This window comes from Mytilinidion resinicola (assembly GCF_010093595.1).
Source record: "Mytilinidion resinicola strain CBS 304.34 unplaced genomic scaffold BDZ99scaffold_10, whole genome shotgun sequence".
Taxonomy (NCBI): domain Eukaryota; kingdom Fungi; phylum Ascomycota; class Dothideomycetes; order Mytilinidiales; family Mytilinidiaceae; genus Mytilinidion; species Mytilinidion resinicola.
Genome location: NW_022985446.1, coordinates 560,180 through 587,587, shown reverse-complemented (window position 1 = coordinate 587,587; position 27,408 = coordinate 560,180). Strand labels below are relative to the sequence as shown.

Here is a 27,408-nt window from a genome sequence, read left to right as displayed (position 1 = left end):
AGAGAATCGAGTCTTTCAGTGATGCTTTAGGGTAGAGGCATACGCGCACTCCGCAGAGTCAGCCTCTATGTGTAAGCACAGACGACCTTTCAACCGCCCGAGTGCTGCAACAATCCTACGAGATTGGTTTCCCAGGACATGGAGGGACGTAACCGTTAATGCTTTCGTTAGCCGCAGTCCTCGTTCATGTTGAGGAAGGAAGAAAAGCGATGGCAGTGTTGAGGTAAAGTTCCCCGCCAGTCTCGCTTGTTTGCCCCTGACTTGTGCCAGTGCACCGTCCGCATGTGGAATCGTGGCACGCTTCGGTAATTGCCATGCAATACATGTGTATTAGGTCTGCTTTTGTGTCGCCGTCGATCTTTTCTCCCGTCAACTTTTCATCTACATTCTGCAAAGCAATCGGTCGGACTGGTTCGAACCTAGAAGCAAAACCATTCAGACCCCAAGATGAAGATTGCCGAATTTATGGACATTCCACCTGGACCCAGAAACGGAGATATGATTTATGAACACCGAGACTACACTGAGAGCGGCGGGAAGTATCTCGAGAGAATTTGAAAAGGCGGGACCAGCTCGGTGTACGTCCATTCGCAGTCCATGGAAGTTCCAATTCTTGAGGCCTTCGAGATGCTGTCGGCAGCGACGCGCAGGAAGCCTTTCGATGGGCGATCTTCCAATTTCTTTAGTGGCTTTGGCTCTAAGTCTAGCTTAGAGGTTTCTAGAGTCATGGCCTTCCTACAAAATGGCTAAGGAGCGACACCACTTGGCCAAATATTCAAATCATTCGCATTCCGTTGGCTGGCCTGTAAATACGTCCTGCTTATTTTCATTCCAGAATGAGATTGGGGAGCCGGGGCCTATCCGACATACGACCTTTCTACTTCCTTGCTCTTTTCTATACTCCACTCAGCGAGTAATTCAGTTTGGGTGTATCTCTTTTGGACATAATTCTGGTGTTCCCTGGGATGGTCTTACTGCGGATCCACGGGAGTCGTCTACGCTTGGCCCAAACCCAGCACCGTGAAGGAAGACCCCGAACTCGTTGGCTGCACCCCAATGCCATTGGCTGGAACGAGTACAATGTAAATCTTTTAACGAGGAATAATTGGAGGGCATGTCTGGTGCGCTCTCCTCGTAGGTTAACGAGGACAATCTTGTCATGGCGACCTTCAAAGCCCACGGTAAACACCATGATTCTCCTGGGCTTGAAGGAACCCTCGAACTCGTTGACGGCGTCTTATCGATAGTAGGCTGTCCGATCAGGTGTTCAGAATTAACGCAGCTTGGATGCGCCATCACAAAGCAGACTCTGATCGGGAGAGTTAGAGTTATACCCCAGCGAGTAGGCAGGCGTGGACGCCCGTGACGAATCCTCGAAGATGAGACTACGACCACGTCCCATAGACTTGCTGCCCTATTCATAACAGGGATTCAGGCTCATGATAAAATTTCCCAGGCATCGTACAAAGCATATTGACGTTCCCTCTAACATCGGTGGCCAAAGTTTTCACCATTGTTCCCTTGCACGGGACCGATTGTACAACCCTTCATGGCGTGCCCGTAGTACCCCAATAGCCATACCCCTCGCTGGTGTCACAATCTTCCTCAACATATTGAGGTGGGATCCGCCTGGGATTTACGCAGGCGTAGATGATGAGTCTTTCTACGGTTCCCATTAAGGTGAGATTGGTATGGCACTTGTTTTCAACGAAGGGTGGCGTTTCTCTAATGCGCCGTCTTCCTACGTCGCCGATATACGACTCATTGCTTGGTCCTCTTAGTTGCAGCATCAATGACCGTATGTTCTATTATTCGATCCTTCCCTCATCGCGAGTTTGTCCTAATGGATAGCGACCATAAAGCCCTGATGCAGCGGGCTCTCCTTTGCTTCCTCGGCCAGGCTGACGTTCCGATATCCATTGGTGCCGGAAGTATGGACAATTGTATACCCAGCAATCCGACTCGCCTCGGCTAATTTGGTTTCCTAGGATGCTTGACCTTAGCGTTGGCTCTCGACTCTGGGGATTCCGTGGTTTGATTCTGGACTTGGTCACTACCGCGGTTGACAGCAGAACGTTTGACTGCTTGTCAAGTAACCTGTTACGTCTATCTAGTCAGATTTTACAACACGTCCGCCAAAGCCACTAGATTGAGCGTAAGAAGTTTGAGCCCTGACACTTTCGCCAGCACCATAGGTGCAAAGCAGTGCTGACGCCGTGGTATCTCTGGGTGTCAGTCATCGCCATTTGCCGCCTCGGTTCTGCTTAACCGCAAGCCCCAAACGACCCGTTAAAAGAGGGCGCTTGCATGAGATCTTACACCCCAAATCTTCCCATGTTCGGACCCACGCTCGATGACTTTGTTTGATCTTGGCTCCGCGGTCTGTGGCCAAGGCTAAGGGGAAGCGGAGCCCGGCCAACGGCGGAGCCTGGAGTAGTTCCAGGGATATGGGGGATGGAATGAGGCGTACTGTAGGGCGGTCTTGGCTGGATGATGCTTACTCGCTGGAGATGATCGAAGGTGGTGCGGGCATGGGCCGTCTCGTCACCTCGTGGCATCCAAGACAACGCCAACCACAGGAACGAGAAGGAGCCTGGTTGAATCAGATCTGCCGAACCCCGTATGTTGTTGTGCAGTGGTTGCTAGCAAGGTCTCCGAAGAGATGGGTCGAAGGGATTGTTGAACGAATTGATGGTGGAGGAGGAAGCGAGGGGCCGTCAGTTGATGGGAAAGCGGAAAACACCAAAGTACCGATCTGCATCACCACCACACGACAGACTCATTGTAGGCAATTCACATGTTCTATGGGGTTCAATTGGTGTTCACCGTGTACGAATCCGCAGCCCCCATTAGGACACCCCAGACGAGATCCCTCCGAGCGTCGTCAGACAGCGGCACAAGAGCAGCAACAAGATTGGGCATGCACGCAAGGCTGCCCACTTGGCCCAGGTTCACTCCGTATCGTTTTGTCTGACGGTTCTCTATTGTCCTACCCAATGCAGCCCATAAAGTACTCACGAACTCCCTGCGCTCTTTGCTTTCATTGCAGTTATCTGTACAAGCCAACACGAGTTAACACGACTCAAAAAGGCACAGGCCCCTTCAGCATCCGATCGGCGTCTTATTTAAGCCTATTTCAATATACTTTGAAGACTCGACCTCCGAATCTCCAGCTTCTCCTCCAGCTCAGGATGCTCGGCCAAAAATGCCTTCGGCCAAGGCCCAACATCTCTACCGAGTCCATTTCTTCCTTCAACACCACTTTCGGCGTTAATAACTACAAAGCCTTAACGAGTCTCCCTAGGCTTGTCAACTCCGCTTTTCAACTTGCCACTACCAGTGTGGCCTCTGAGCATGCAAATCAGTATTCGTCAACCAACGTCTCATGACAATTGCGATAGGAGAAGAGCGGAGTCGAATTATGGATGGAAAGGCCTCTATGATACCACAGTGATGAAGCTGTCGGGGATGATGAGGAGATTTCTAACGCATGCTGAGATTACCAAGTGATGGATTACGATGCGAAAGAGCTGGAACAGAATGGCGAGCCAGTTGATATTCTCTAAGTTGAGTAAGCAGATGGGAATGTACAGACTGGGGCAGTGAGTACGACTGTTTCCTTGCTTGTGAAGCTCTTCGAGAGAGCTTGGGAAGTCCATAGGTTAGTGCCGAGTACTGTCGCACTGCTTAGATATCGATGCAGGGGTGAGGAATGCGTGCCAAGGCGCCATTGTCCCAAAGAGGGAATACTTCAGGCTAGTCTAGAGTTCCTCATCCAGTATACGGCACCTTTTTGTCGAAAGATTGGCAATCAGTCTGTCACGTTGACGATGCGATAACTATTTGCAGAAAAGTATAAAGGCACTGGCAGTCGTCGTTTGAGATGATCATCCAAGAAACACTCACAGCAATCAGCCAAATCCTACAATTACCTCCTTGTTCTCGTCCCAATAGAATTACTACCTCACCTCCTTGACTCCTTACAAACTCAAACTAACACAATATGTCCGACCTCACCTACCTCATCACCGGTGCCAATCGAGGTACGTACCCTCACCCGTTCCTCGCCCTACTCTTGCTTTATCACTAACTGCCCAATGATAGGCATCGGTCTTGGCCTCGTAGCCCACTATTTATCGCTCTCAAACACCACCGTCATTGCTACAGCTCGAAACGTTGACTCGGCTTCCAAACTTACCAGCCTGAAGCACCATGCCAGCAGCCGTCTCATTACCATCCAGCTGGACAATCTCGACCCCTCTTCCATCGTCTCAGCTATCTCCAAACTGGGCCCGAAGTACGGTATCACCGCCATTGACGTCGTGATCGCGAACGCCGGGCTGGGTTCCTTCTGGGGTACCGCACTCAACACGCCGCTCGAAGAATTCAGCAAGCATTTGGCCGTCAACGCAACCGGCACACTCGCGCTCTTCCAAGCCGTCTATCCGCTACTCGAGAAGAGTACCGCCAAAGAGCCAAAGTTCATCCCGATTGGAACTCCAGTGGGCGGCATCTCCGAAATTGAGAACTACCCGCTCGGAAGCACAGCGTACGGTTCGAGCAAGGCTGCGCTGAACTTTTTGACTCGCAAGATCCATTTCGAGCACGAGAAGCTCTGTGTATTCCCGTTGGCTCCTGGGTGAGTTGTGCACATTCGTTGGTTCGGCGGCTCATGCCGGGTGATAGTAATCAGGATCTCTGCTAACGATAGGCATAGATGGGTCCAGACGGATATGGGCCAAGGCGCGGCCGAGTCCGTGGGTATGGAGGCTGCGCCTACGACTATAGACGAATCTGTTGCAGGGTTATCCAAGACGGTAGGTTGGCTCTTTGTGCCTAATAGAGCGATGACTAACTCGAGTGCAGATTGACAACGCGACGAGAGCGACTTTGGGCGGCGTGTTTGCGTCGTACGATGGAAAGGTCTATGGCTGGTAAGAAAAACGGGCTTCGGAGGTGGTTCGATGGGCAAGTCGCAATACCTTGCTGTAATGTCGTATGTTTTCACATTACGTGCTTAGCACGTGATGTAATATGTCTCTGTAAGAGATAATAGATCTTTCACAATTCTCTTTTACCTTGCGTGATACTTTCGTGATGTATCAGAAGAGCCCTGTTAACGATACACGTCCAATGCTATTGGGTATCTCCCTGTCCACCAACTGATGAGTAATCTTGTTCACACTACCCTACTGCAAGCCACAGATACAGCCGTAATAGGGGGGTAATGATTGAATATAACAGCTGGGGTACCGTGCTTTTAGCAAATCAAACTTACCTTTGTAAGAAGGGTGCACCAAATCTACGAGTTGGCTGCGTAGAGCCACCACATGGGCACAATAATCTCTCTAGCCTTCCAGCAACCATCAAAGACGTTCCCCCGAGTACGCCTAGCTTTGCGAAGTCTCGTTATCTTATTGTGTTGTGGAGATGCGGCCATCAAAAGGTGTCGATATCGAGCAGTTTTGATGTTCCTCACCTCGCTTAGCCGCTCGAGACTTGCCCTTTGTAGTCCCGGTATTCTAATACTTGGTCCAGACATGGCCTCCTCGTTCTAATTCCTTCTATCCGCTTGTGGCGTCGATTTCGCGCGTATACATGTCATTTAGATTAGGATGTCACTAATGTACCTTAAATTCAGCTTGGTAATCTACCACATCGACGACTGCGCGCTTTCGGCAATTTCTGCAAGGGTCTAGCGATTACTCATCAGATGCATAAGCACCTTTGCCTTCAGCCTCAACTTTTAATAGAATGCTGGACAAGATATAGCTACGAGGAAAGGCATGATCTAATCATCTATTATTTATTCGTTAAAGCATCGAGACATACGGGAGAATGGGGACACAGACTAAACTTAGCTCACCCAGGGGCGCAAACCGCGGTCAAGATCGCGTTGAAATCACAGAAAAAGTTCAACTTCGTTCACCTCGAACAACGGGAAGGCCACTGAAATTCGTTACCTCGATTGGGACGCCAAATTCTAATCATGATCCGCAATCTCGAAAGCTTGTGCGAGTCCAGGCCATGCGGTCGTTCTTATGGCAGAAAGGGGCCGCTATACCGGACCCAGCAGCGGACAGTCATAAACACGTGACGCCAGTTGCGTCTTTGAAAGAGAATACCGGTCGGTTCAAGCTGGCTAGCTGGTCCCGGAAGAGCAGGAAAAGAAAAATAGCGTCGCCGCGAATCAGGGCCGATGAACGTGGCGTACATAATGTAAAGAGCATCAAAGAACTAGGGGTCATCAATGTATTACCTATTCCACTATCGTCGAAAACTCAGGAGCTGCTCTATCATTGTACGTTCGTCCGTGTGAAGTCTAACATGCTGTCATTGGCTTATATATCTTATACATTTATCAGATCATAACAATTTCACCCAAAACTCATTCGCCGTTAATCCAGAAGGAAGCTTCTTCGCATTCGCCATATCGGATGCTACTATCCTTAACGCCATCTTGACGATGGTAGCACAGCATTTCCACCTCAGCCACGGGATGGATGAGACTGCAGAGGTTTCATACTATCGGAATGAAGCTATCCGTATGATAAATCAGCGGTTAGTCGCAGGAGATGCTCCGCCAGACGATGCGCTTATCGGCGCCGTTGCATTGCTTGCGAACTGTGAGGTTCGTGTCATATTCTAGTTCTCTTGTTTTATTTAATTGCTAAAACTCATGCTTGCTAGACTTCGAACGGGTCTGCAGAAGGCTCGTCTATTCACATAAACGGGTTGAATCAGATGGTGCAACTCCGCGGTGGAATCTTGGCTTTTGAGGAGAATGCCGTTCTTCAGAGAGTACTCACGTGGTAGGTGATACTGATAAACCTTTTTACACCCTAATTACATCCGGCTAATACTCATCTAGGACCGATTTCAGCTTCGCAGCAACTTACAACCATAGTCCCCGCTTCGGCATCTTACCTAAACTCTCAAGCAACCTCGAACCATCCACTCACTTCATATCCGCCTCGATCGCCGATCTCGCAAGCCCAGAGCTCTCAACCATTGCCGTAACCAGCTGGGAAGTCCTCGAAATCATGGACTCTCTCGATAGAATATCAGCAGCGATCACCTCTTTCCAAGGCACCCTTCCCGAGCGAATCTCCATCAGCAACGCAATCTACCTCGTCGAGCGGCGGCTGATCTCCGTCAAGTCCGAGGCGTGGTCAACCTTCTTCGAGCCCTCGGCGGAGTTCGACCTCTCCGAACCGCTGCGGTACGCGGCTCATCTCTTTTTGCATATGGCGGTACGGGAGTTGCCTGGGAAGGCGAAGATGCACGATGGGCTTCTAAGAAGGCTACGTAATGCGCTACCCGAGTATTTGAATGTTGCAGAGATGGTGGCTTCTGAATTTAGTCTGGGGCTGTTGCTCTGGATTTACTTCATGGGAGCCGCCGCTTCGCGGAAAAGGGCAGATCGAGCGTATTTCGTAGCGGGTCTGATTCAAGTAAGCGAAGCCGTCGCAGTTGAGAGCGCTGGGGCTTTTGAAGGAGCATTGAAGAGTGTTTTGTGGTTGGATGGCTTCTGTAAATCACGATCTAGTGCCTTGTGGGAGGAGATGACCGAGATCCAGGATAGTTGGGGTTGATCAATTCCGCGAAATAAACGTAAAAGAGTTCCCTCAAAGCAATGGTATCAAATCAGGGGTGATAGCATGTGAGCCACTCGTTTCGGAAATCTCCGAGTGTGTGTCCCCGTCTCCGGCTCAAGCTGATCAAGCGCTATCTCAAAGGAATCAAAACTCCACTGTGATACCACGCATGTACGAAATCACGTGAAGGCCTTCGGCCCATGAGAGTCGGCTATTCCAAGATCCAATGCGGCGATATCAACACTTTTGAAAGTACATCCAAGTTTCTTATTCTTTTTCGAAGTACCTGACACCGTCAGGGGTCCCCTCTAGACCCAACTTCAAACAGAAACTTATGTAACGCCCCGAACACCTCAAAATCTCACGTCCACTTTCCCCACCCTTTTTTCAAGTCTTCGCCATAACAAACCTACTCCCACCTCTCATAATCCGGGAAAAACTTCTCGTGGATCCTCTTCGCATACTCCACCAGCATCGGAAACCCCCTCACGACTGCCCTCGACTCCGGAGACCTGTAGTCAATTAGCATCCCGTCTCTCTCCGTCCAAGCGTACGGTAGGAGAGGACTCACGCAGTGCAAACAAGCACTGAAACTACAAATCCGAAGACCACTGCGTCGGCCTCTGACGGACTCTCACCCCCAAGGATCCAGAACGGCGAATGATTGTCCACGGTGGAGGCAGCCTTTGAGGCGGCGAGTAGAACATTGATATTCTCCCAGATCTCGAGCCTGAACGCGCGTATCTCATCCGCAGAGTAGCGTCCTGTGCCTTGCCCGTACAGGGTCTGGACCGTTTTGCGGTAGGCAAGGAGGCCGACAAGAACGCGAATGGGATAGGGGAGGGCGGAGAGGACGTGGTCGCGCATGCGGTAGTAGTTTTGGGTCCAGCGCTCCCATGTCTGCGGTCGAGACGTTAGAACAAAGGAAGAGAGGTTTGAGAAAAGCGAGAAAATAAAGTGCCTACGTGGTAGAAATATAGCTTATCTTCCAGCAGCGCACGGAGCGCGAGATCTATTGCCTTCTTTCCTGGAGAGAGCGTGGCGTTGAGGTCTGGGAGAGTGCCAGAGTCGGTAAGGTGATTGATGATGAGGGTTGAGTCTCCTAGCGTAATTGTACGGTTTGTTTCGTCTGTATATTCGATGTAGGGGATCTTCCCTTTCGGGGCTTTCAGGGGAGAGCCTGAGTCGGTGGTGTAGGGAGTGCCGGAGAAGCGTAGGCGCGCCTCAAGCTTGATGACGAAGGGGGACCAGACGTATGCGCCTACGGTGGGCCAGCCGCGGTATACTGTCAGGCTGGAACTTGGCTTTTCGAATTGTGCTTCTGACATGATGATTTGCTTTGAAGTTTGCTTTGAAGTTTTGGGAATTTGGAGATGGAATATAAATCAGGAAATGGAGAGAACAAAGCCGGAGATTCTTCAATTTGAGAAATTATATAGATCAGACCGATACAAAGAGTTTTGAGAGATGATTGATATGTACAGTCATGATAGTTCGCCCTCAAGTGGTGTACCTTTTTATGTTCGACGCCTCGTACAATTTTCGTACGAAGGTCACGTGTTTCGTACACCGATCGCTTCACAACGTCGTCATTCAACCTTATTCCAACATCTAACATAATTCTGTCTTGGATCCGACATGATGCGTCGACGTCAAGATAGATCCTCTAGGAGTCTCGCGAAGCCATAAAGGGCTACGATACTTCTGCCATTTTCGTCTCTAGATCACTTTCGCGTATTCTCAAAAAAACGAGTTTCAAAAGAACTCACTTGTACCTATAAGCTAACCAAAATGACAAAGCCCAACTACCCAAGACACACACGCCAGCATACCTGAAAACCAAATCCATCAACTCCATATCACAAGTTCCACTCTTTTCTAAATTTGTCGCTCCTCAACCTCGCAGGACATTCCACTCAATTCATCTCGAGGCGTGCTTATTTCCTCCAAAGCTCCGTTTGTTGTCACCATTCCCATTGAACCTAAGGTAGTTCTTGTCCTTGTTGTTAGTTTGCTGTTTGATCTGACGGTCTTTAATCTGTCTCGAGGCACGGCCATCGTCGCGTTTTCCCGGCATTATCAGACGATCTCTCCGGTGCTGAGCGCGTGCCATGGTGATGCGGGAGCCTTCCCCGCGATTGTCTGGAGTTGCTTCAGGATATGGACGCTGTGTGGTAGCATTGGCATCATGATCGGTGGCTGACTGCTCGCTCGGTCTAGGCTGGCTCTCAGATGGTCTCGCTTCGGCAGAAGAGGGTCGTTCAGTAGCGGGAAGAGGAGAGCACGGCTCGTCGGTGAGTGAAGTTCCCTGAAATATAGCAGTTGCAGCGGCTGCAAACCTATCCACGTGAGCATCTTCCGCTACGCTTTCAGCGTCATTCCGATCGCTCTCTGAGTAGCTGCTAGAGGTCGAGCCACTTCGGACTTCCTTAGGGTCTTCCAACTCTTCGCTTTCGAACGCATCGGCATCCCCATGCAGCGCTGTCCTCTTGGCTGCCAAGTCCCGCTCAACAATCTCCCGGATTTCGATCTCCCTATCTTCAGCCGCCTGCCGACTATCTATGACATGCTGATGTCGGAGATGCTCTCGGTGGAGATGGTACTCCTCCAAATCCCGGTCCTGGAGATCCTGGCGGTGCCGATACCTTTCATTTCGCCGGGACGTCTCGGACCCTGCCTCCGAATCGTCATCATCCCATCGGCGGCATAAAGCTCGTGGCTCGTCTTCCTCTGCCTCGTAGCGTCCGAAGTAATCTTCCGGCTCATGTCGCTCAACCAGTTTAGCGCGACGCTTCCTCTCCATCCGCCTCCGCCTCAGGAGACTCCCCACTTTCGCATAGCGGTCGCTTGTATAACAGTCTCGCACAGATCTAGCAGCTCGCACTGCTCGCGGATAGTGATACTTCACGCAGGACTCTTTGTACCACTTGGGCGCACTATGTAGTCGGAACCCCTGTCGCTCTTGCAGCGGATGGTGATGGTACTCGTCGGACTCCTCGTCGACGCCCCGAAGCAGCGTCTGCGGTTCGTCGTCCCCATCGCTCGGCGAGATATTCCGTGTCACTCTGGGCCTCTTCACGTACCGCTCCGGAATCTCTCCTTCCTCATCAGTAGAGGAAAACCTACGCGGCTGCTTGAGCGGCCGCCTTGGTCCACTTGTCGTAGATTCTGGAGGTGTCGTCGGCAGCGCAACACCAACCCACTGAGACTTGAACGGCTCACGCGGTCGGCCTCTATTTACGGCTCGCCGCGAGATGTATGGGCCCTCTTTGCTGATGCTGTCTTGTACGAACTTGTCGTGCTTCTTGAAGAAGCCGGCTGTTGATTTGGGTTCTTGGCCAGGCGGATGGATCTGGAACGCTTCTCTTAGGCGCTCGCGCTCTACAGGCGTTTCGTGGTTCGTGAACGGATTGTAGAAGACACAAGGGTCGCGAAGGGTGCCGGAGGCGACGAGCTCGTGGGATGAGAGGGGCGCTGAGGTCTTCGGGCTTGATGAGTCGAGGTGGCATGAGCATGGGCATGGGCATGGCGGGATGTAGTGACTGGGCGTTGTTGAATTCGACGTCCTCTCTGCAGGGTCATGAATCCATTCATTTTCGCGATCAGTTTGTTCCTCCTCTTCTGGTGTGACGTCGGTCTTGATGTTGAGTACCTCGCGGATTTCCTCTGGCGACTTGCAATTTGTTATGTCGGCGGCCAACTTGACCCAACATGGGCAGCAGCGGGTTCTCGGGCTGATTGAGAGAGCCATCGGCTTAGTAGATCGTGATCGTTCCGGTAGAATCGTGGCTTATGAAACTGTGATCTCAACTTGGTTGGAAATATCGAGAGTCGCGGGTACCAGAAAACTACCCTTGCGGATGATATATTGTCTACGCGGGAAACCCAATTCTTAAGTACTGCTGGCCTTTGTCCGCATTCTCGAAAGAACCAGCTGGCGTGTTGTATTTCGACAAGAAGCGCGTATCGTCTTTGCCTCGAGGATAAAGATGTCTCACTCTCCAACCCTTTATGGCTTAGAGATGAAAAAAGCAACGTTGCGCAAAGCCGATTCCCAGCCATTGGCGTGAAAGCCCCGTCGAATTGATATGAGACTACCGTTGTGCTGCTCGGTTGCGCACCGAGCTCCAAGACAAAACCCTCGGCTTTTCGCGCGCATTCTCACAACAATCACATGTTCACGCTGGCTTCGACCTCCTCAGAGCCCCTTAGCTGTCATTGTCTAAAGCGGCTCGATACGATTTCAAAAATTCAAACAGCATGATGTAATCTTAACGTAAGTGCGGAGTTACATAAGAGAATATTGGAAGTGAGGCGAATAACAAAGCAAGAGGAGCGTTAAGAATGCCCAAAAAGAACACCCAAAGAGCAAAAGACCACTCTCCTCGAGGGATAGTGTAGAAACCCCGGGCAGTTTACTCCGTGAGGATGGACTTACTGCTTCCGCGCGACTTTTCAGTCGAATCTCTAGGACATAGCCATGTCAATTCCTGACAAGGGCGGGATTCGAACCCAGCGCCCTTGCAAAGGGGGGCTCGTTGGTGGCGCTGAACCAACTGAGCCGACCGACCTGCTGTTCGAATTAGTTAGCAGATTGGCAGAATTAAACCAAATATATGGACTCACTCAGGCTGTCAAGCCACAAACACCTTGTGGCGTTCGCAGCTGCCCAGGTGGCTTGTCGCAGTGGTGCTGCCACAACATCGCCCTCGAGATAAATATCCCACTCAAAGACGTTCCTCCCTCCCACCGCTCGGGCCCCAACAGAAATCTTTTACTGGACGAGACCTCACCCAACCCAATCCAAACATACCGAATCCAAGCATACCCAAAAACACCACCGACCGCTCAACTAGCTCGACCACCTGACACGCTTGCCTAATGGCACGAAATTTGGCATCCCTCAACACCGTTAGGGACCCCGCCATCCCGTCGCCAATCTCGCGTGGCTCAAGAGTTCGAATCTGGCTCGAGCCTATAGTTTCTTACTAGTCGCGGATAGAAACCTCATAGTCGGCTCGTTGTGTAGGCTGTGAGAGGTGGCTACGCTCTCCCGCTGAGAGGGCGGTGTTTATGGGATTTCTTTGAGCTTTGAGTGGGAGGTTGGCGTAGAACTCGTCTTGATGCCTTCTCTTCATAACAAATTGTTTCTCCTCTGAGGAAAGAGCGCGGGGGATGATTGCATATGAAATGGCGAAATGGCGAAACGGCGAGAGCGCCCGGTCTTGGGAAGGAAGAAAATCAATTTCGCATTAAAGGTCTTAACAGAATTCCTTCGCTCACGATTTGTGAGAGACGGGAGACGAAATAGGATAGAGGTATATAAGGAGATAGACTAGAAAATCACCTTGAAGAACAGCATGGCGCTATCACCTGTTCCAGCTCTTTGATAAATTTCTTCCACATCTCTACCTTGATTTTGTTACACTGCATATATACAAGTATGTGGTACGCAGGACGCTTCCATCCCAATGCAATGAACCCTCTAGACGCCATCTGGCTTCATCCGTATAGTACAGTATGTTTCCACCGCGCACTCAACCACGCCTTTGTGTTCACGCAGCTTCCACCTCCGCCTCGAGCACCGGTGCTCCCGATATCTTCCCAGTAAACGGAGGCATCGTGAATTCCGGCCAAGGCTTCTTGATCGCATCCTGAATCTTGACGATACATCCTTTGGGGCCGCCAACACAACCTGCAGCAATGTCAGCGTCCGCTCCAGTCGCATCAGCATTCGTAAGAAAAAAACAGCATACCAGTAACCACCACAATCCCATTCTCCTCATCCACCTTCAACACCTTCAAATTCTGCACCGTGACACTCTCATTCCCCATCCGCCCCGCCATCTTCTTCCCCGGCAGCACCCTCGACCCACTCCCCTGACTCCCACCCGCCGACCCCATCGCCCGATGCGTGAGCGAATTCCCATGCGACGCCGGCTGTCCGCTAAACCCCCACTTCTTCATTCCCTATTGCCAGAATTAGCCTCATCCTCCCACCCCCCAATAATTACAACGCAGAAAACTTACCCCCGCAAACCCCATCCCCCTCCCCGTACTCCTCACATCGACCCACCCGCCCTCCCTCCACCACCCGGCCCCAATCCTCCCCCCCACATCCACCATCCCCCCCTCATCCCGCACCCGGAACTCCGCCACCCACCGCTTCGGGCTCACGCCCGCCTGCGCAAAATGCCCCAGCATCGGCCGCGTCACATTGCTCGGGTGCTTCCAGCCCGCGCCCACCTGCACGGCCCAATATCCATGCCGCTCGCGCGTCTTCAGCGCGACGACCTCGTTGCGCTCGAGCTGCAGCACCGTGCAGGGCGTGCGCTTCCCGGACTCGGCGTCGTACATGGCCGTCATGCCCTTCTTGATGGCCAGCGCGCCGGGCCGCAGGGGCAGGGTGTTGGATGCGGCTTTGCGGGCGAGCGCGGCGGTGGAGGAGGCGGAGAGGGTGGGCAGGCCGGTGGTGGGCGGGGCGAAGCGCGAGGGGCGCGGCGTGAAGGTTGATTTAATGGTGCGGGTGGTTGATTGGGGGAGGAATTGAGCGCGGAAGGTGGAGCGGGGGAGGAGGAAGGGCGGAGGGTGGAGCGCGGTGCAATTGAGCCCTTGGGGCGGTTTGGGCGCCATGATGGCGGTTTTGGGCGGTTGGTGGTGGTGATGGGATGGGCGGGAGGTGAGGTTGAAGTTTTTGGGACGCGGTTGGGTTTTGCCAAGACGGTCACGTGATGGGCCTTTTTGGGATGGGAGTGGGTGCGCGAAAGCGACATGATGAGATGTAATGTAAAACAGCTATACAAAATGTTGGAGCTATGCGGTTAGTTAGATCATTGTAGCGATCATCTGTAATTTCATCGGAGGACTTCGCCGTGATATGGCAACTCATCTTTGTGCATGATCTTCACATAGCAGTAGCGGCTAGAATCGTAGGTGAAAGGCCGTGTATGCACCTGTCGTGATCTCATATATACATAAGGAGACGGATAGCCAGAAGAGAAAAGAAGGACAATAAAGGCAGTACTTCAAAACGCAGGATATCCGCCCGTGGCCGTTAACCTCCATCACAGTCCAGGTGACGCATGCAGTATGCTGGACTTCCGTAAAGCTCAAAACAAGCATCTGGAAAACAAATCAAACACGTATGGCCTATCATGTACTTGGCTTCCGGTTTAGTTCGATTGCTCGACCCAGATGCCTCGCTGCACTCTGGCGGGATTGCCGACGGCGACGACGAACTTGGGAACGCTCTAGAGATGTTGTCAGTTCATGTCCGATAGAAGTTGGACCGGATGGAATTGAACTTACATGTGTTACAACTGAGCCAGCACCGACTGTGGCGCCCTTCCCAATCGTTACACCAGGTAGAATAGTGACATTACCACCGATGTAGACATCTTCCTCGATAATGATCTCTTTCCCGGTTGCAGTTCCCTTGCTCCCCTTCCGAGCCCTTGGATCAGTCGAGACCGTGTTACCGAAGATGTTAACATTCGGGCCAATGATCGTTCTTGCCATAATGATAATCCGGCAAGGATCGAGAATCGTGCAATTGGAGCCGAGAACTACTTCATCTCCAATGTTGATGTTATAGCCGTATTCACAAGTGAACGGTGCATCGACGCAAACGTCCTTTCCAAGGCTTCCAATCGGGCTATTATGAGGAGATCGGAGATTCTTGACCCATTTTGGTTCGAGGACCTCTCGGAAGAGCCGGGCGCGCTCCTCACGAGAGATTCCGCCGCCAGGATTGCTGCCGTTGTTAAAGCGGAATAGAGAGGCCTTGCACTGCTCGCGTTCGTCGACCAGTTGAGGATTGAACAGCATATAATGCTCCCCACTTAACATCTTCTCCTTCTCAGACTTGGGCTGCTTGACTTCTGGCGGCGGCGCGACATGCTGCTTGGCCGGGCGCGGATGCACACCCTGAGTGTGATGTTGGAGAGCAAGTTGTGCGGTCATCGCGGACTGGGAAGTGCTGATGTTTTGCACATTTTGGCCGTAGCCTTGCGGAGCAGGGGGAGGCCGCTGGGCAATTGCTGCAGGTTGCATGCTGTGCTCGTACTCATGTGTGTACTGTCGCGGGCGTGGTGCCATTGGAGGCGGCTGTTGGTAATCATGAAGTGGCGGAGGCTCTTGGGCGTATGGCCTGGGTTGCTCTGGCCACCCGTTATTCCATGCGGGTCTTGGAGTCGGACGCTCAATCTCATCAACTACTATAGGTCTCGTTCGAGCTCCGTCGACATGTGATGATGCATGTGGCTCGGTATAGCTTTCTCGGGGATGACCATGACTACTTATATATTAACACAAAATTGAATGAGAATAGAACGAAGTTCTTACGTGTGATAGAGTCCAGACTGTTCAGAAAACCGGTCTTTCGCTTGCAACGGGACGTGTGTCTTGGAAAGACTGGGTTTCGTCCAGGTAGCTTTATGCGCATAACCTTCGCAGATGAAGCCACCGCGAATGCAATTACTGCCTGTGGAAGATTAGTATTTTGCCACGCAAGGACAAGCACGAATACGCACATTCAGGTTTTGCTTCGTCGCATTTCTTCTTCCTCCTCCTACAAGTCTGACAGCCAGTCTTTGTTCGGTTCGCAAATTGCTAAAACATGTTAATTATGACTACTGAAAGTCTGGCGTTCTTGGTCTTACCCTCTTCCTCTTCTTGGGATCAACCTGGACACCAGCGCGAGTGAGTTCGGTAGTGCTGCTCCGGTCTCCTTGATTTCGGGTGTCGCCATCAGCCGTCATAGATCCACCATCAGGGCTACCATTCCTGTCCTCCGATTCCATGCTTCGTGAATCGCGCTGTCGTGAATCGCGCTGTAACGCCTCTGCAAATTGACTATCGTTCATGCTTTCTGCCCGTTGGCGAGGCTGCCAAGTACTCCCGCTTCGCTCGGTCGTGTGCTCAATTGAAACAGGCACGCTATGAGAAACGGTGTTGGGCGAGTCGTCCTCCTGAACCGAGTCGTAAGATGCAACGCGTCTCCGTGCCTGAGATGTGGAACTCTCGTAGGTGTGATAGCCGTTGGCCTCCTCCTCAGAATCCGATAGTTTCCTCTTCCCTGGGCTACCCGTGGAGGGTCTCTCAGCTCCGTTGGGAGGGGTCACGATTCTGTGGCCGTGTCCGTTGGTCGTGCTATACTGCCAGTCCTCTCTCTGGGGCACTGGGATCTTGCGATCCTGCTCCTCGGAGCTGTTTCGCGAGATCGGGGTTACGTTGATGGTGTCACTGGCGGGCATGCCGTTGGTCCCGTTCACGCCGTTGGTTTTGTGTTGCGGAGGGGAGCCTCGTCCATTCACAGCGGTAAATCCAGTCCGCACAGGCTCTCCGAGCTTGTCCTTGTGGCCGAATTCGACTCCGTTAATAAATGGCTGGGCAACAGACGGCATGGTAGAGCTCCCAGAGAGGGAAGGGAGACCCGCCAGCCTAGTAGGGTCGGCAGAGAGCGTGGAAAGAGTGAATATATGCCTGTTATGTGGGGCTCACGCGTCTGATCTTAGCTCGGGCGCGGTATTTTGAGCCACTATCGGAAGTTGAGTCCAGGCTATACACAGGTGGCAATCTATTCTCGCTGGCGATTGTCCGGTAGGACAGAGTCCAACGCGCAAGCCGCACAAGAGGGCGGCTTCGGCGCTTAGGGCGAGCGATGAAGCTGGGTCTCTCCGCAAAACAGCCAACGCACGCTTTGCACAAGTCGCCTCGAATGTCTCGAGCTGGGTCCAGTACTCTCACGCGGCGACAAAGCGGTGGTGGTGGTGAGGGCGGGGTTGTTGCGGATGGCTCGACTCGTTTAACGTTGATGGTGGGGGAGAGAGAACGTGGTAGCCGCGCTGGACAACGGAGGAGGCGGAATGAGGGCGACGGCGGCGGTGGAGAGGGCTGCGCAGAGGGCGGGGGCAGACAGCGCAGTGTATAAAGCGCGGCGAGCGCGGGCAGTCCTGCAGAGGCTCGGGGAGGGGCGCAGCGTGGGCAGGTCGCACGTCGCGGTGGACGGCGGCGGCTGTTCTTGTCCTCAGCACGGGCGGGCGCCAGCTTGATCCCCGTCGCGGACGCTCATTGGGCGGGGGCCTGGCGAGTGCAGGCGGCTAGGGGCAAGAGCAGCGCGATCGCTAGTGGGCTTGCGCTGTCCCGCCGCGCATCGATGGATGGTGGTTGAACGTGGTCGAGGGAGGCCGTGGAAAACGGGCACCACGAGCCAGACCCCACCCCATGGCTTGCAACCCACATCTACACAAACACCGCAGCAGGCACCTCACAGCACCGCCGCACGAGATGGGTGGCCGAAGAGGGCCCTCGACGACGGGGGCCTGTGAGACAGATGCAGCGCAGCGCCGCGCGCACCGGCAGCGGCAGCACGTCCCCGGCGGAGACTCCCTGCGCGAGGCGGTTCGGGTGCGGGCGACGACGCCACCCACGCCGCTGGTTGGCCGTCGCGGACAGCATCCCGGGCCGCCTTGCATCGAGGGCCACCGGCGAGCCGACTGCTTTTGCGACAGCCGCGCCAGGCTCGCCAGCCGCCCTCCATCTCGAAGCCCGTCGGTCCGCGCACTCTCGCCTACAACTCGATCCTTTAGCAGCAGACGGGGAGCCATCCGGGAACCGCACGTCTCGCGCCTCAGCCATCGATTTGGCCTCCCGGGCTCTCCTGAACGTTTAGCGCCCACCTCGCGCCCTCTCGCGCGCTGGCGCTTACGCCTGTGATCTGCTTGTAGCACGACGAAGCCGCGAGGCAGTGCAGCGACGCGCCCAACTCTCTCCAGCGGGTGGAAATTGCCTGAGGGCCCTCAGAGGCGTTTCACGGCCTGCTCAGGTGCCTCTCTTCTAGGGCTGCCACGCCGTCGCCCACTTTTCATCGCCTCCCACGCCGCCCAGAACTTGGCCTATCCGACGGCCCGCTCTCTCCACACGCCAGCGACCCTTTAAGCTTCCTCCAGATCCCGCCTCTGTTCGCTCCCAAGGCGCCCCTCGCCTCGAGCCGTCCTCTGCGACCCTTTACGCGCCCTCAACCGCCCATCTTGCTTGCTCGTCACACCAGGGAACGTGGTGGGAGGCTGCTGTGAAACATTGCCCAGCAACAGCCAGCCGCTGCCTGCCCAGGCTGCTAGTGTCGTTTCCCGAACATGCGCTCCCTCGCGCCGCTGAATGAAGCGCCAGTTGGCCCCGGCCAAGAAACGTCGGGATTGGGCATCACAGCCAGCTGCTTGAGGAGCCTCGAGAACGCATCCTGCATCCGGTGGCAAAGGCAACCGACATGGCCCCTGGCAGCTTACCCGGCAGGGTGCAGCCGCGGGCAGTGAGCCGCCAGGAACCACATGACCGCCGACACGCCCGTTGTATGCAAGGTGACTAGCGGACTTCCTCGTTTATTGATTGACCCTCTATCCACCGCGACTCTGCGCCGCAACTCTCACGCTTCTGCTCTCCTTGCTTCAGTTCCAAAAGTGCGTCTTAGGTTCGCGCCGCTCCCGAGCCGTCCGGCAAAACGAGAGCATCAACAGCCATTAGGTCTCCAGCCGCGCTGGAATTACCCAAGATTAGCGGGAGAGTGTCCCGAGCACACGGATGAGCTGTTTCCTGGGTCTCGTGGCGCTTCCAGGAACCTCTCGTTCTACATACAACATTCTTCGCAAAAACATCGTCATATACGTCAAAATCTTGATGCTCTCACTCAACCTGATCATCGCTTGCATTTGATTGGAATGGGCTGAAGAATGCCGCTTCTTCCCGCCAATAGGCTCCCTCGAAAATGCTCGCTAGAACTAAGCGGCGTCCGCAGTCTCGCTATTCATCACAGTATGCCTCGTTGGCATTGAGTATCTGCGGCATTTGTGCCATTATCACCAGGGCGTTCGCATCAGACTCCGTGCGTATCTTGTTCCTTCTTCTCGTTCTTCTACTGGCGCGTTCGGTAGGACGTATCGCAAGAGGAAGCGAGCGAGGGGCGGAGCGCCCACACAGTGAGTAGAGAGGGTGGACGCGAACGATACAGAGCATAGGACGGGGGCGCAGATAACTACTCTTTGGTGCACACAATCGCCCCCTCCAATAGAATCCTTCGGTGACGAAACACTAAGTCACCCTGCCATCAATGCGTATGTGAGCTGCTGCAGGAAATCTTGACGGATTGGTTGTTGGTGGGTTGCTGTGCCGCGCTGCGCGGTCTGCCCCGCTGCCCTCGCCGCCCTCGCCGCAATCTAAGAGGAGTCACAAGGGATGCAATCCCTGCACCCTTCAAAACCTTGAAGGATCACTGGTCTTCGAATCAGATTCATTGATGGTTGCCATATCGAGATTTGGACTACCGAAACTCGGCTCCCCCTCCTAGCCACTACCTAATACACTGTCGTCGGGACTTGTCATTCAATGTCGGAGCTTCACAGCGGAAGAAGTCGGGTTAGAACTGGAGCTGTCGTGCTACATGCAGTTGTGCCACTGCAAACCAGCGTTCTCTAGCACCTTTTAACGCTCACCATGGGCACGGCAAACTCTTCATGGTAAGTGCATCGACATAACCTGGCGATGCTCGAGGTTGATACCTAGAGCCTTGTAACCATAGAGTTCTATTAGGGCTAACTACAGAGTAAATCCATCCACCTGAATATAATAATACTGTCCTCGCATCATCCTGCGTTCTCACAGGTTAAGATCATAAGGGAGGCAATGCATTTACCGATTGCTGTAACCTTCTAAGATCTAGTCACGGGCCAATCAATATCAATACAGCAATATTTCCTAAATCAGTTTCCATGAAAGCCAGTACCTCACGATCTCGACTTCAATGTGAGGGTTGCTGAAATGTCACGTGAAGCGCTAACCGCTTTCGTGAAGCCGACGACACATCTTCCCACCCACCCTGCCACCAACTTTTCGTTTTCATCCCATCATCCCCCAGACCCCTGATGGGCCAAACAATCATTCTTCAAACGCAAACCCTCTCAGCCTCTAAGCGATAGTCCATGTATTCGTACTAACTACACCACTAACTTGAAAGACCAACTACAAAATCAAAGGTCATTTCCGCAGACGAGTCGCCACTCCAGTCAACCTCGGGGTGCCTGCATTGAAGTCAATATCCGAAAGGGCGTTCCTACACCATGATTGATGTGTTTCCCTCTCAGCCTGATGCCCATGCAGGTGGACGCACATGCGTTGGCGTGGCTGTGGCTGTGTAAGGCTGCCAAGCTGAGGTCGTGTAGGTGGAACGGTGAGCGGGGAGTGTTCAGCCTTCATCGTAAGAGGCCTTTTTCTCTTTCCTTCTCTTTCCATGTGTCCTCTCTCATATCGCTCTATATAGTAGTAGTCTTGCACCAAGTCATCCATCTACGAATATAGGTTCTGAGCGTCTATATCTTTTACGGTAATGCTGCGAAGGGCTTGGGAGATTGCCGCTAGCGAGCGGTAGAATATGTCCTTGAGTCGGGACACTAGTTATCGAAGTTGAATCTCGCCAGGTTTTCGCCGCCACCGCCATTATGTCGTTCTGCACCTACTGTAGTCAGTCATTTGCAAAGCTCGAGCACCTCGAGAGGCATATACTCACGCGTACGTCTTCATCCACCCTCTGCTTGAGATCCTTCGGCCTAGGAAGGCTAACAATATTTGCTTGGACCAGACACTAATGTGAAGCCGTTCAAATGTACCACTTGCCAGATGTCCTTTGCCCGCCGGTATATCATTACCCATTTTGAATGCAAGTCAGCTTATTATGCTTACTTGCCGTCAGCGATTTGCTTCAAAAACACTCCACTATCCATGGCAGGGACTATAACAATCAACACGATGTTCCTGACCAAGGCTTAACGCCGAATAATACACCGACTACTTGCACTAATTGTGCAAAGGACAAAGCCGAGTGCGACAAAAAATTCCCTTGCACCCGTTGCGCAAGTAGAAAACTATGCTGCATTCGGCGGATTACTCTCCCTCCAACGACGAATGCCAGTTCTCTAGCATCGCAGTCAGAAAGCTCTAGCACGCTTGCTATACCAAAAGATGTAAGCCCATATTCTGTCTACCAATTACCGGGACTACGAGAATTCATATTTTCCAACCAGACCACCGCGGATTTTACATCTGATTGCGATGCTAGAGAGTCTGCAATTGAATCGGGCCTTCCTCGGCCTAGCTTCCTTGATACGGACATCAGGTCATCTACGTATGAACTAGCGCCACATTATGGCACAACCGATAAGGACAGAGATGAAGCCCACCGAGAAATCGCAGTACCAAACTCCTCTAAACCCATCCAGCAGAGAATTGATCGTCGTAGTAGTCTCGCGTATGAGTCGCAGGCAGCGATTTCCGTCAACTTATCGAACCCGAGCAACGAAAACCCATCCTCGTACCCACCAAGAGATGAGTTTGGGTTAATACTGGACCTCGAACACAATGTCGCTGGTTTTCCTTCCCCTGATCATCTGCCTCGTCCCTTGAAGAATCGTTTCATGCGCCTCAGTCAAGAGCACATTTCCCGTGGCTCCCGCCCAATTGCTCCAAAGGTCGATTCACGATGGGAACTACCTCCAAGTGTACTACTACATCGCAATTCCCCAAGGCGCGCTACGACCGTCTGTGCCAACGGAGCGATTGTCTGCTTTGCCCCAGATTCAGGCGCACGCGAACACGTCCTCCAACTCGTCTCCGCTTTGGGGCGACCCCTTGGGCACGTTCTCCGTGATTGGCAGTAGTTGGATCTGGAAGCCCCCTCAATTCTCCTTGGGTAATGGCTACGCAGGTGGTCTCAGGACGCCTTCGCCCGAGCAGGATGGCTACGCAGGCGGTCTCAGGACGCCTTCGCCCGACCAGGCTCCCAAGAGTGACCGTCATGATACTAGTCTTGAGACTAATAACCATGATCTGTCCACCAAGCGCAAATATACAAAGCACCCGAAGGTAAGGCTGTTGAACCCTTACCCCCTCGAGAGCAAGTATATGAAGTAATTGGGAATGCTGCTGATCGTCATCTTAGCCCGATGAACACGCTCCCGAAAGACCGCCATCCGCTTACGTGATCCTCTCCAATCGTCAGTGTACCTTTCCTACTGCACATTCTACCAGAGCATACTAATAGAACATAGAATTTCGTGAGTTGTTCAAGGGACAGGAACTTTCGTTCACAGATATTGCGAAAAGGGTCGGAGACCGCTGGCAAGCCCTTTCCTCAGAAGAACGCCTGCCTTATGAGCGTCAGGCCATCACAGCCCTAGAGGCATACACTGCTCAAATGGCTGAGTACAAGACTACACCCGAATATGGAGAATATCAGAAATATTTAATGGAGTTCAAAGCCAAGAGGCAACAGGACCATGATTATGACAATCATGGAAAGAAACACCGGGAGGAACTAGCACGGCAACATGAGCCAGCCCTTTCAGGCACGGATGAAAATATTGATTACTTGAATCAGCTAGCGGAATTCCATAAACAGCATGGTGGCAGCCTCGATCGATTCCCGAGCGTGGATAAACGACCTTTGGATCTGTTCAAGCTCAAAAGGGCCGTCGAAATGCGCGGTGGATTTTTCGAAATAAGCAAGCAGAAGACGTGGGCCGAGATTGGAAGAGATCTGGGCTACAGCGGCAAGATCATATCCTCGCTTTCCACATCACTTAAGAACTCATATCAAAAATGGCTCCATCCTTACGAGGAATATCTCCAAACTTTGAAAATACGCCAAGCCGTCATCAACGAGGAAGATGGAGGCACCATCAAGTGCATCTGCGGCTTCTTGGACGATGTCGGGTCTGTTATTTTGTGCGAAATGTGCGACAGATCGCAGCACATAGTCTGCTACTATGAGAACCGTGACGTGCCCGACATCCACGAGTGCGTAGACTGCTCACCCAGGCAGGTCGACTCAGAGAAGGCCACTGCACTCCAACGTCAGCTTCGGAATTTGCCTAAGGTCGGAGAACGCACATCTTTCCTAGCAAATGAGCATTTGGATCCTAGCCACGCACAATCAGCCGCTCAGCACTCAGACCAAACGGTTGACGCTCCTAGGCTCTCTCTTCCTTCGGATTCCGGATACCAAAGCGGTCTAGGGACAGACACCGAGTCTGCCTGTTCGATGGGGTCCGTCGGAAGCTCTCTCGGCCTTTCTCAAGACTTTCTCCAAGAGTTTGTTGCTTTCTTCGGAGATGTGCTCATCGAGAGAGCAGGCGCACGAAATTGAGCGGAACACGCCCTTGCGCAACAATCTCCAGAGGTCATTGAGAAGAGACTCAGTTTGCTACTCAAAGACTACGCCATAGAATTATTACAGACAAAGGATATCCTCGTAGAAGATTACTTGAAGAACAGGACCCCCGCTCGAGCCATAGGAACAGATGTACGAATCGCAACTGGTGCAACAAAATTGATTCGCAGGTACCGCCCAAAAATCACACGTTACTTTCGAGACAACGTTACTACGCCCACGATCTCACCCGAGTCAATTTCTTCACGTTTACAGGAGATGAGCAAACAATTCACTCCTGATCCGAGTGAAGGCATTGATGACGGACCAGTAGAAGACGACGAAGATGACGCTGATGATGGCGAGTATGCAGCTGACCTGGCGCCCATTCGGGACTTATTAATCTCTGGGGAACCGTTTCAACATCTGTTGACGGCGGTGCGCCGAAATCTATATTACAACGATCTTTCCGGAATAGAACAAGCCAGACAAAATGTCTTTGCGGCGTTGGCGATTAAATGCTCAGGCGCTTGTTCCCGCGCAGGGCTACCTCTTAGCAATGGCCCCGATGTGCTCCAGGAATGTGCGCTTTGTAACACCACTGAGGTTCCGTTAGAATTTCTCGTTGACTGGAGTTTACCCGAATTTTTAAAATCACAATTTGGCCGACGAATACCTCCACTGGGATCCTTGATTACACTGACTGGCTCAGCTCTATACACTCAGGCAGCCACTTGCTCGGAATACCTTCAATCAACATGGCCCAATAGCGGCCAGTTCTTCCTGGACTCTCTGCAAGATGTATTAGCTAGAAGGTTTGCCGCAAAACCCGAGGAACGCGTCTTTTCTGACTGTAAGTTCGGACTCGGCTCCTTAGTAGCTGCACGTTTCACGAACTCGAGTTATCTTTACTTGGCTTAAATGTCGGAGCCACGAGCCTTTGTACACCCCTTCATCACCACTTTTTCCACTTGCCATTCATGTCTTTTACTAACGATATTGCCCTAGACACCTCCGCAGGACTCCGCATTGGTATCACTCTGCCTCCAACGTCCCCTGAAGAGGGCGGTATTAGCAGAATGGAGATCCGGGCAAAGGGAATTCCACAAAGGCTCCTTGAATTCACTCAGCAAATATCGTGGATTGGATCTGCATTGAATTCTTCAAGTGTAGATGAGCAAATAGCCTACTCAGAAGCTGTCATCACCCAGGGGCCATCCAGCCTGAATCTATCCTTTCGCAGTACGGCTTTACATCCTACCGAGAATCCATGCTGGCTTCCACTCTTCTCTGGTGCAACTATTGCACGAAACTTCCCCATACCTGAACGTCAAGACCAGACAGGACTAGAGATACCTATAGATATCATGGCAGGTATTGCTGGAGTTCGACACGCAGTAGAGTATGCCGGCGGAGTCGTCATGAAAGGGTTCTCATCCATGTTTGTGCCCATCAAAAATCTAGGAAATCTTGTACAATGGCATCTAATATCCAGTCCGGACTGCGAGACTCGGCTGAGCTATAAGGACGTCCTCGAAAGATGCAAAAACCGAGCCACCTTGGAAGATGTGAGCTTAGAATCTCTTCGCACAACTCGAGCTATTGTGGGCTGGTGTAGCGAGGCAACTACTGCGCTGGGGTCTGGCTCGGCGAACTACGAGAACATCGATTACTCTGGAGCAAAGGATGCGGAAAGCTCCCTGAAACTTGCGGGAGGTACACTCGGCTTTCAGCAGTTCGGCGTAGCTCAGGCCAACTTCAATCTCGGGCCCAAAGACGGCAAATGCCATTTCAAAAGAGATGGACCTTACAAGCGCATCGTGTCAGCCGCAGAGAAGGCACCAGTTGCTCTATATGACACAGCAGAAAATCGAGCATGGCTTGTGCCAGCTTCAAGTGTTATTCTTCATATAGCACAACACCGGAATTGGCTGGAGCCTTTTGAAATCGATGGTCACCCTATCAAGCTCTTTTCGACCCCATCGACAGGCTTGACCGCCAAAGAGAAGCTACTTCAAAGCGCATCGACAGAATTAGACGATGACAACTACACATTCCGAGATTTGGTCGTCAGTATCTGGTCTCTCCTTGAGTTCCTCATAGATCAGGATGTAAAAGCCGATGAAATACCTGGGGCAACCATCGAGGTACCTTGCCAAGAGATCCTGAAAGGGTTCGAGTTCAAAGCCATTGTCGAAGAGCGTTCGCCCCTTCGGCAGAAGCAGACCAGTATTATGAAGACTTGCGGGGGATGGCCAAGACTTGTTCGCGACATTGACGCCTTGGTACTGTTGGCAAATGGTTTTGAAGATCTCATTCATCCACTCAAAAAACGCGATCGGGCCCTTTGCAATACCTGGAGAAGAGTGCCGAAAGGGAAAGACTATCTGGCTGCCAGCATCAAGATCTTGAACGACCTCTATGATGTTGCAGAGTGCAGGCTCAACCGGAAATACCTCACTTCTACTCGGATACAATGGCATCGAGGCTCATCTCTCTTCGAATCATGTACCGAGCCGGGCGCATACAGGTGCAAGTGCGTCAGATTACAGCAGCTAGTCCCTAAACCTGCCATTGGCACTATCGTACCCCCGGGTCCCCTAAAAGAGGTCATGGACGGTGCTGTTATCTTCGGGCACCATAGTTCTGTGTTACAAAGGCTCACGCCTGCTTCCAAAGCTCAGTCGACTAAAGGACTCTTCAGTCAACCGAACGTTTCCCTCACTCCCATTATCATACGCCAGGATCCGGACGAAAGCCTATCGGACAGCGAAACAGTGGGACAAACGGACTCGGATGGCACTGGCATCACACCGTCGTCAAGTATCACATCGTACACCAACGAGGATGACTTCGGCAACCAAGATGTGAGTATGACTGGCCTGGAGCTTGAACCTAGTGGGTCGCGAAAACGATCGTGGCCTCCAGATGAGTCTTGCGATAGCCTGGTGGCACCAAATCGACACTCTCTCTTTCCCGAACCAAACAAGAGATCGAAGAACGCGACGCTCAGCAGCGAGATACACACCGGTTGCCGTGCATTTGGCGGGAGTCGAAAGTCTCCTGAGACTTCGACACCGACACCGGGTCTTGGCAATGGGATGCATCCATTTTATGAGTTCGAGGATGCAACCCACCCGAGTTCTTCACCCCAACATCGTGTCCTAAAGAGACAGGCGGCTCAGACCTTTGATCGAGAATTCATTCAAAGAAAGCCATAATTGATTTGGCGAAGTTTTAGGACTTCGGCATTCTCTTGAGTCTAGCGAACCTACGTTACTATGGTCTTCACTATCTACCGGATAGCGAGAGGCTTTCTAGCCGACGAAACCAGGTTCTCATCGACCTGCGTCCGCTAGACGGGCCTCAACTGAACAGCATTCGTCAGAGCCCATCAATCTCCCCGAAAATCGGTTTGCCCGAGCCGTATGTAGTGCCTACAAGCCGCCTTTTCGTCGTCAGTATTCTCGATGGTAGAGGTTTTGCGCGAAAAACCCGAGACTGCCTCCTGGAAGGGTGGTTCGGCTCTCGTCAGGCCTCATTGCTAAAACTCCCGATCCGAGACCCAATGGTGGCGTTTTTTTAGGGGTTACGCCGCGACCTCTAATCACAAGCAGC

At 52.4% G+C, this 27,408-nt stretch overlaps 8 protein-coding genes across 8 annotated transcripts; 4 read left to right on the top strand and 4 right to left on the bottom strand.

Moving 5' to 3' along the window:
- Positions 1-3,857: 3,857 nt before the first annotated feature.
- Positions 3,858-4,938, top strand: BDZ99DRAFT_443782 (aflatoxin biosynthesis ketoreductase-like protein nor-1; the record flags this gene model as incomplete). The annotated part of the gene is made up of 4 exons (XM_033717868.1): positions 3,858-4,043; positions 4,105-4,639; positions 4,718-4,817; positions 4,867-4,938. The coding sequence occupies exons 1-4, from the start codon at positions 4,004-4,006 to the stop codon at positions 4,936-4,938; spliced, it is 747 nt and encodes a 248-aa protein (XP_033576435.1). The 5' UTR covers positions 3,858-4,003.
- An 894-nt stretch (positions 4,939-5,832) lies between these two features.
- Positions 5,833-7,630, top strand: BDZ99DRAFT_463264 (uncharacterized protein). Its single transcript, XM_033720042.1, has 4 exons — positions 5,833-6,301; positions 6,366-6,631; positions 6,691-6,812; positions 6,872-7,630. The coding sequence occupies exons 1-4, from the start codon at positions 5,839-5,841 to the stop codon at positions 7,593-7,595; spliced, it is 1,575 nt and encodes a 524-aa protein (XP_033576434.1). The 5' UTR covers positions 5,833-5,838; the 3' UTR covers positions 7,596-7,630.
- Positions 7,631-7,828: 198 nt separating this feature from the next.
- Positions 7,829-9,044, bottom strand: BDZ99DRAFT_463263 (uncharacterized protein). Its single transcript, XM_033720041.1, has 3 exons — positions 8,564-9,044; positions 8,170-8,498; positions 7,829-8,110 (listed from the first exon to the last, which is right to left on the bottom strand). Exons 1-3 carry the CDS (start codon positions 8,924-8,926, stop codon positions 8,008-8,010), a joined length of 795 nt encoding a protein of 264 aa, XP_033576433.1. The 5' UTR covers positions 8,927-9,044; the 3' UTR covers positions 7,829-8,007.
- A 158-nt stretch (positions 9,045-9,202) lies between these two features.
- On the bottom strand, positions 9,203-11,386 carry BDZ99DRAFT_531820 (uncharacterized protein). The gene has a single exon (XM_033726468.1). The coding sequence runs from the start codon at positions 11,347-11,349 to the stop codon at positions 9,520-9,522; it is 1,830 nt and encodes a 609-aa protein (XP_033576432.1). The 5' UTR covers positions 11,350-11,386; the 3' UTR covers positions 9,203-9,519.
- A 1,472-nt stretch (positions 11,387-12,858) lies between these two features.
- Positions 12,859-14,264, bottom strand: BDZ99DRAFT_571285 (translation protein). The gene is made up of 3 exons (XM_033728074.1): positions 13,629-14,264; positions 13,355-13,568; positions 12,859-13,293 (listed from the first exon to the last, which is right to left on the bottom strand). The coding sequence occupies exons 1-3, from the start codon at positions 14,229-14,231 to the stop codon at positions 13,154-13,156; spliced, it is 957 nt and encodes a 318-aa protein (XP_033576431.1). The 5' UTR covers positions 14,232-14,264; the 3' UTR covers positions 12,859-13,153.
- A 1,239-nt stretch (positions 14,265-15,503) lies between these two features.
- BDZ99DRAFT_28939 (uncharacterized protein) lies at positions 15,504-17,130 on the bottom strand. Its single transcript, XM_033714086.1, has 4 exons — positions 16,259-17,130; positions 16,130-16,208; positions 15,942-16,076; positions 15,504-15,891 (listed from the first exon to the last, which is right to left on the bottom strand). The coding sequence occupies exons 1-4, from the start codon at positions 17,000-17,002 to the stop codon at positions 15,815-15,817; spliced, it is 1,035 nt and encodes a 344-aa protein (XP_033576430.1). The 5' UTR covers positions 17,003-17,130; the 3' UTR covers positions 15,504-15,814.
- A 692-nt stretch (positions 17,131-17,822) lies between these two features.
- BDZ99DRAFT_531810 (uncharacterized protein) lies at positions 17,823-18,565 on the top strand (the record flags this gene model as incomplete). Its single annotated transcript, XM_033726467.1, has 1 exon — positions 17,823-18,565. One exon carries the CDS (start codon positions 17,823-17,825, stop codon positions 18,312-18,314), a length of 492 nt encoding a protein of 163 aa, XP_033576429.1. The 3' UTR covers positions 18,315-18,565.
- A 4,151-nt stretch (positions 18,566-22,716) lies between these two features.
- Positions 22,717-23,949, top strand: BDZ99DRAFT_28899 (ARID-domain-containing protein). Its single transcript, XM_033714085.1, has 2 exons — positions 22,717-23,517; positions 23,616-23,949. Exons 1-2 carry the CDS (start codon positions 22,837-22,839, stop codon positions 23,826-23,828), a joined length of 894 nt encoding a protein of 297 aa, XP_033576428.1. The 5' UTR covers positions 22,717-22,836; the 3' UTR covers positions 23,829-23,949.
- Positions 23,950-27,408: the final 3,459 nt, after the last annotated feature.

Bases quoted from the DNA above. Each gene is read 5' to 3' on its own strand.
- BDZ99DRAFT_463264 (XM_033720042.1), top strand. From the start codon at position 5,839: ATGGGGACACAGACTAAACTTAGCTCACCCAGGGGCGCAAACCGCGGT. The intron at 6,302-6,365 runs GTACGTTCGTCC...TACATTTATCAG, and splicing joins TCAGGAGCTGCTCTATCATT to ATCATAACAATTTCACCCAA. The intron at 6,632-6,690 runs GTTCGTGTCATA...CATGCTTGCTAG, and splicing joins CATTGCTTGCGAACTGTGAG to ACTTCGAACGGGTCTGCAGA.
- BDZ99DRAFT_463263 (XM_033720041.1), bottom strand. From the start codon at position 8,926: ATGTCAGAAGCACAATTCGAAAAGCCAAGTTCCAGCCTGACAGTATAC. The intron at 8,499-8,563 runs GTAGGCACTTTA...TCTCGACCGCAG, and splicing joins ATAAGCTATATTTCTACCAC to ACATGGGAGCGCTGGACCCA. The intron at 8,111-8,169 runs GTGAGTCCTCTC...AATTGACTACAG, and splicing joins TCAGTGCTTGTTTGCACTGC to GTCTCCGGAGTCGAGGGCAG.
- BDZ99DRAFT_531820 (XM_033726468.1), bottom strand. From the start codon at position 11,349: ATGGCTCTCTCAATCAGCCCGAGAACCCGCTGCTGCCCATGTTGGGTC.
- BDZ99DRAFT_571285 (XM_033728074.1), bottom strand. From the start codon at position 14,231: ATGGCGCCCAAACCGCCCCAAGGGCTCAATTGCACCGCGCTCCACCCT. The intron at 13,569-13,628 runs GTAAGTTTTCTG...TTCTGGCAATAG, and splicing joins GGGGGATGGGGTTTGCGGGG to GGAATGAAGAAGTGGGGGTT. The intron at 13,294-13,354 runs GTATGCTGTTTT...ACATTGCTGCAG, and splicing joins TGGGATTGTGGTGGTTACTG to GTTGTGTTGGCGGCCCCAAA.
- BDZ99DRAFT_28939 (XM_033714086.1), bottom strand. From the start codon at position 17,002: ATGCCGTCTGTTGCCCAGCCATTTATTAACGGAGTCGAATTCGGCCAC. The intron at 16,077-16,129 runs GTGCGTATTCGT...TTCCACAGGCAG, and splicing joins CGACGAAGCAAAACCTGAAT to TAATTGCATTCGCGGTGGCT. The intron at 15,892-15,941 runs GTAAGAACTTCG...ATATATAAGTAG, and splicing joins CAGTCTGGACTCTATCACAC to TCATGGTCATCCCCGAGAAA.
- BDZ99DRAFT_28899 (XM_033714085.1), top strand. From the start codon at position 22,837: ATGGCTGAGTACAAGACTACACCCGAATATGGAGAATATCAGAAATAT. The intron at 23,518-23,615 runs GTCGGAGAACGC...TGACGCTCCTAG, and splicing joins AGCTTCGGAATTTGCCTAAG to GCTCTCTCTTCCTTCGGATT.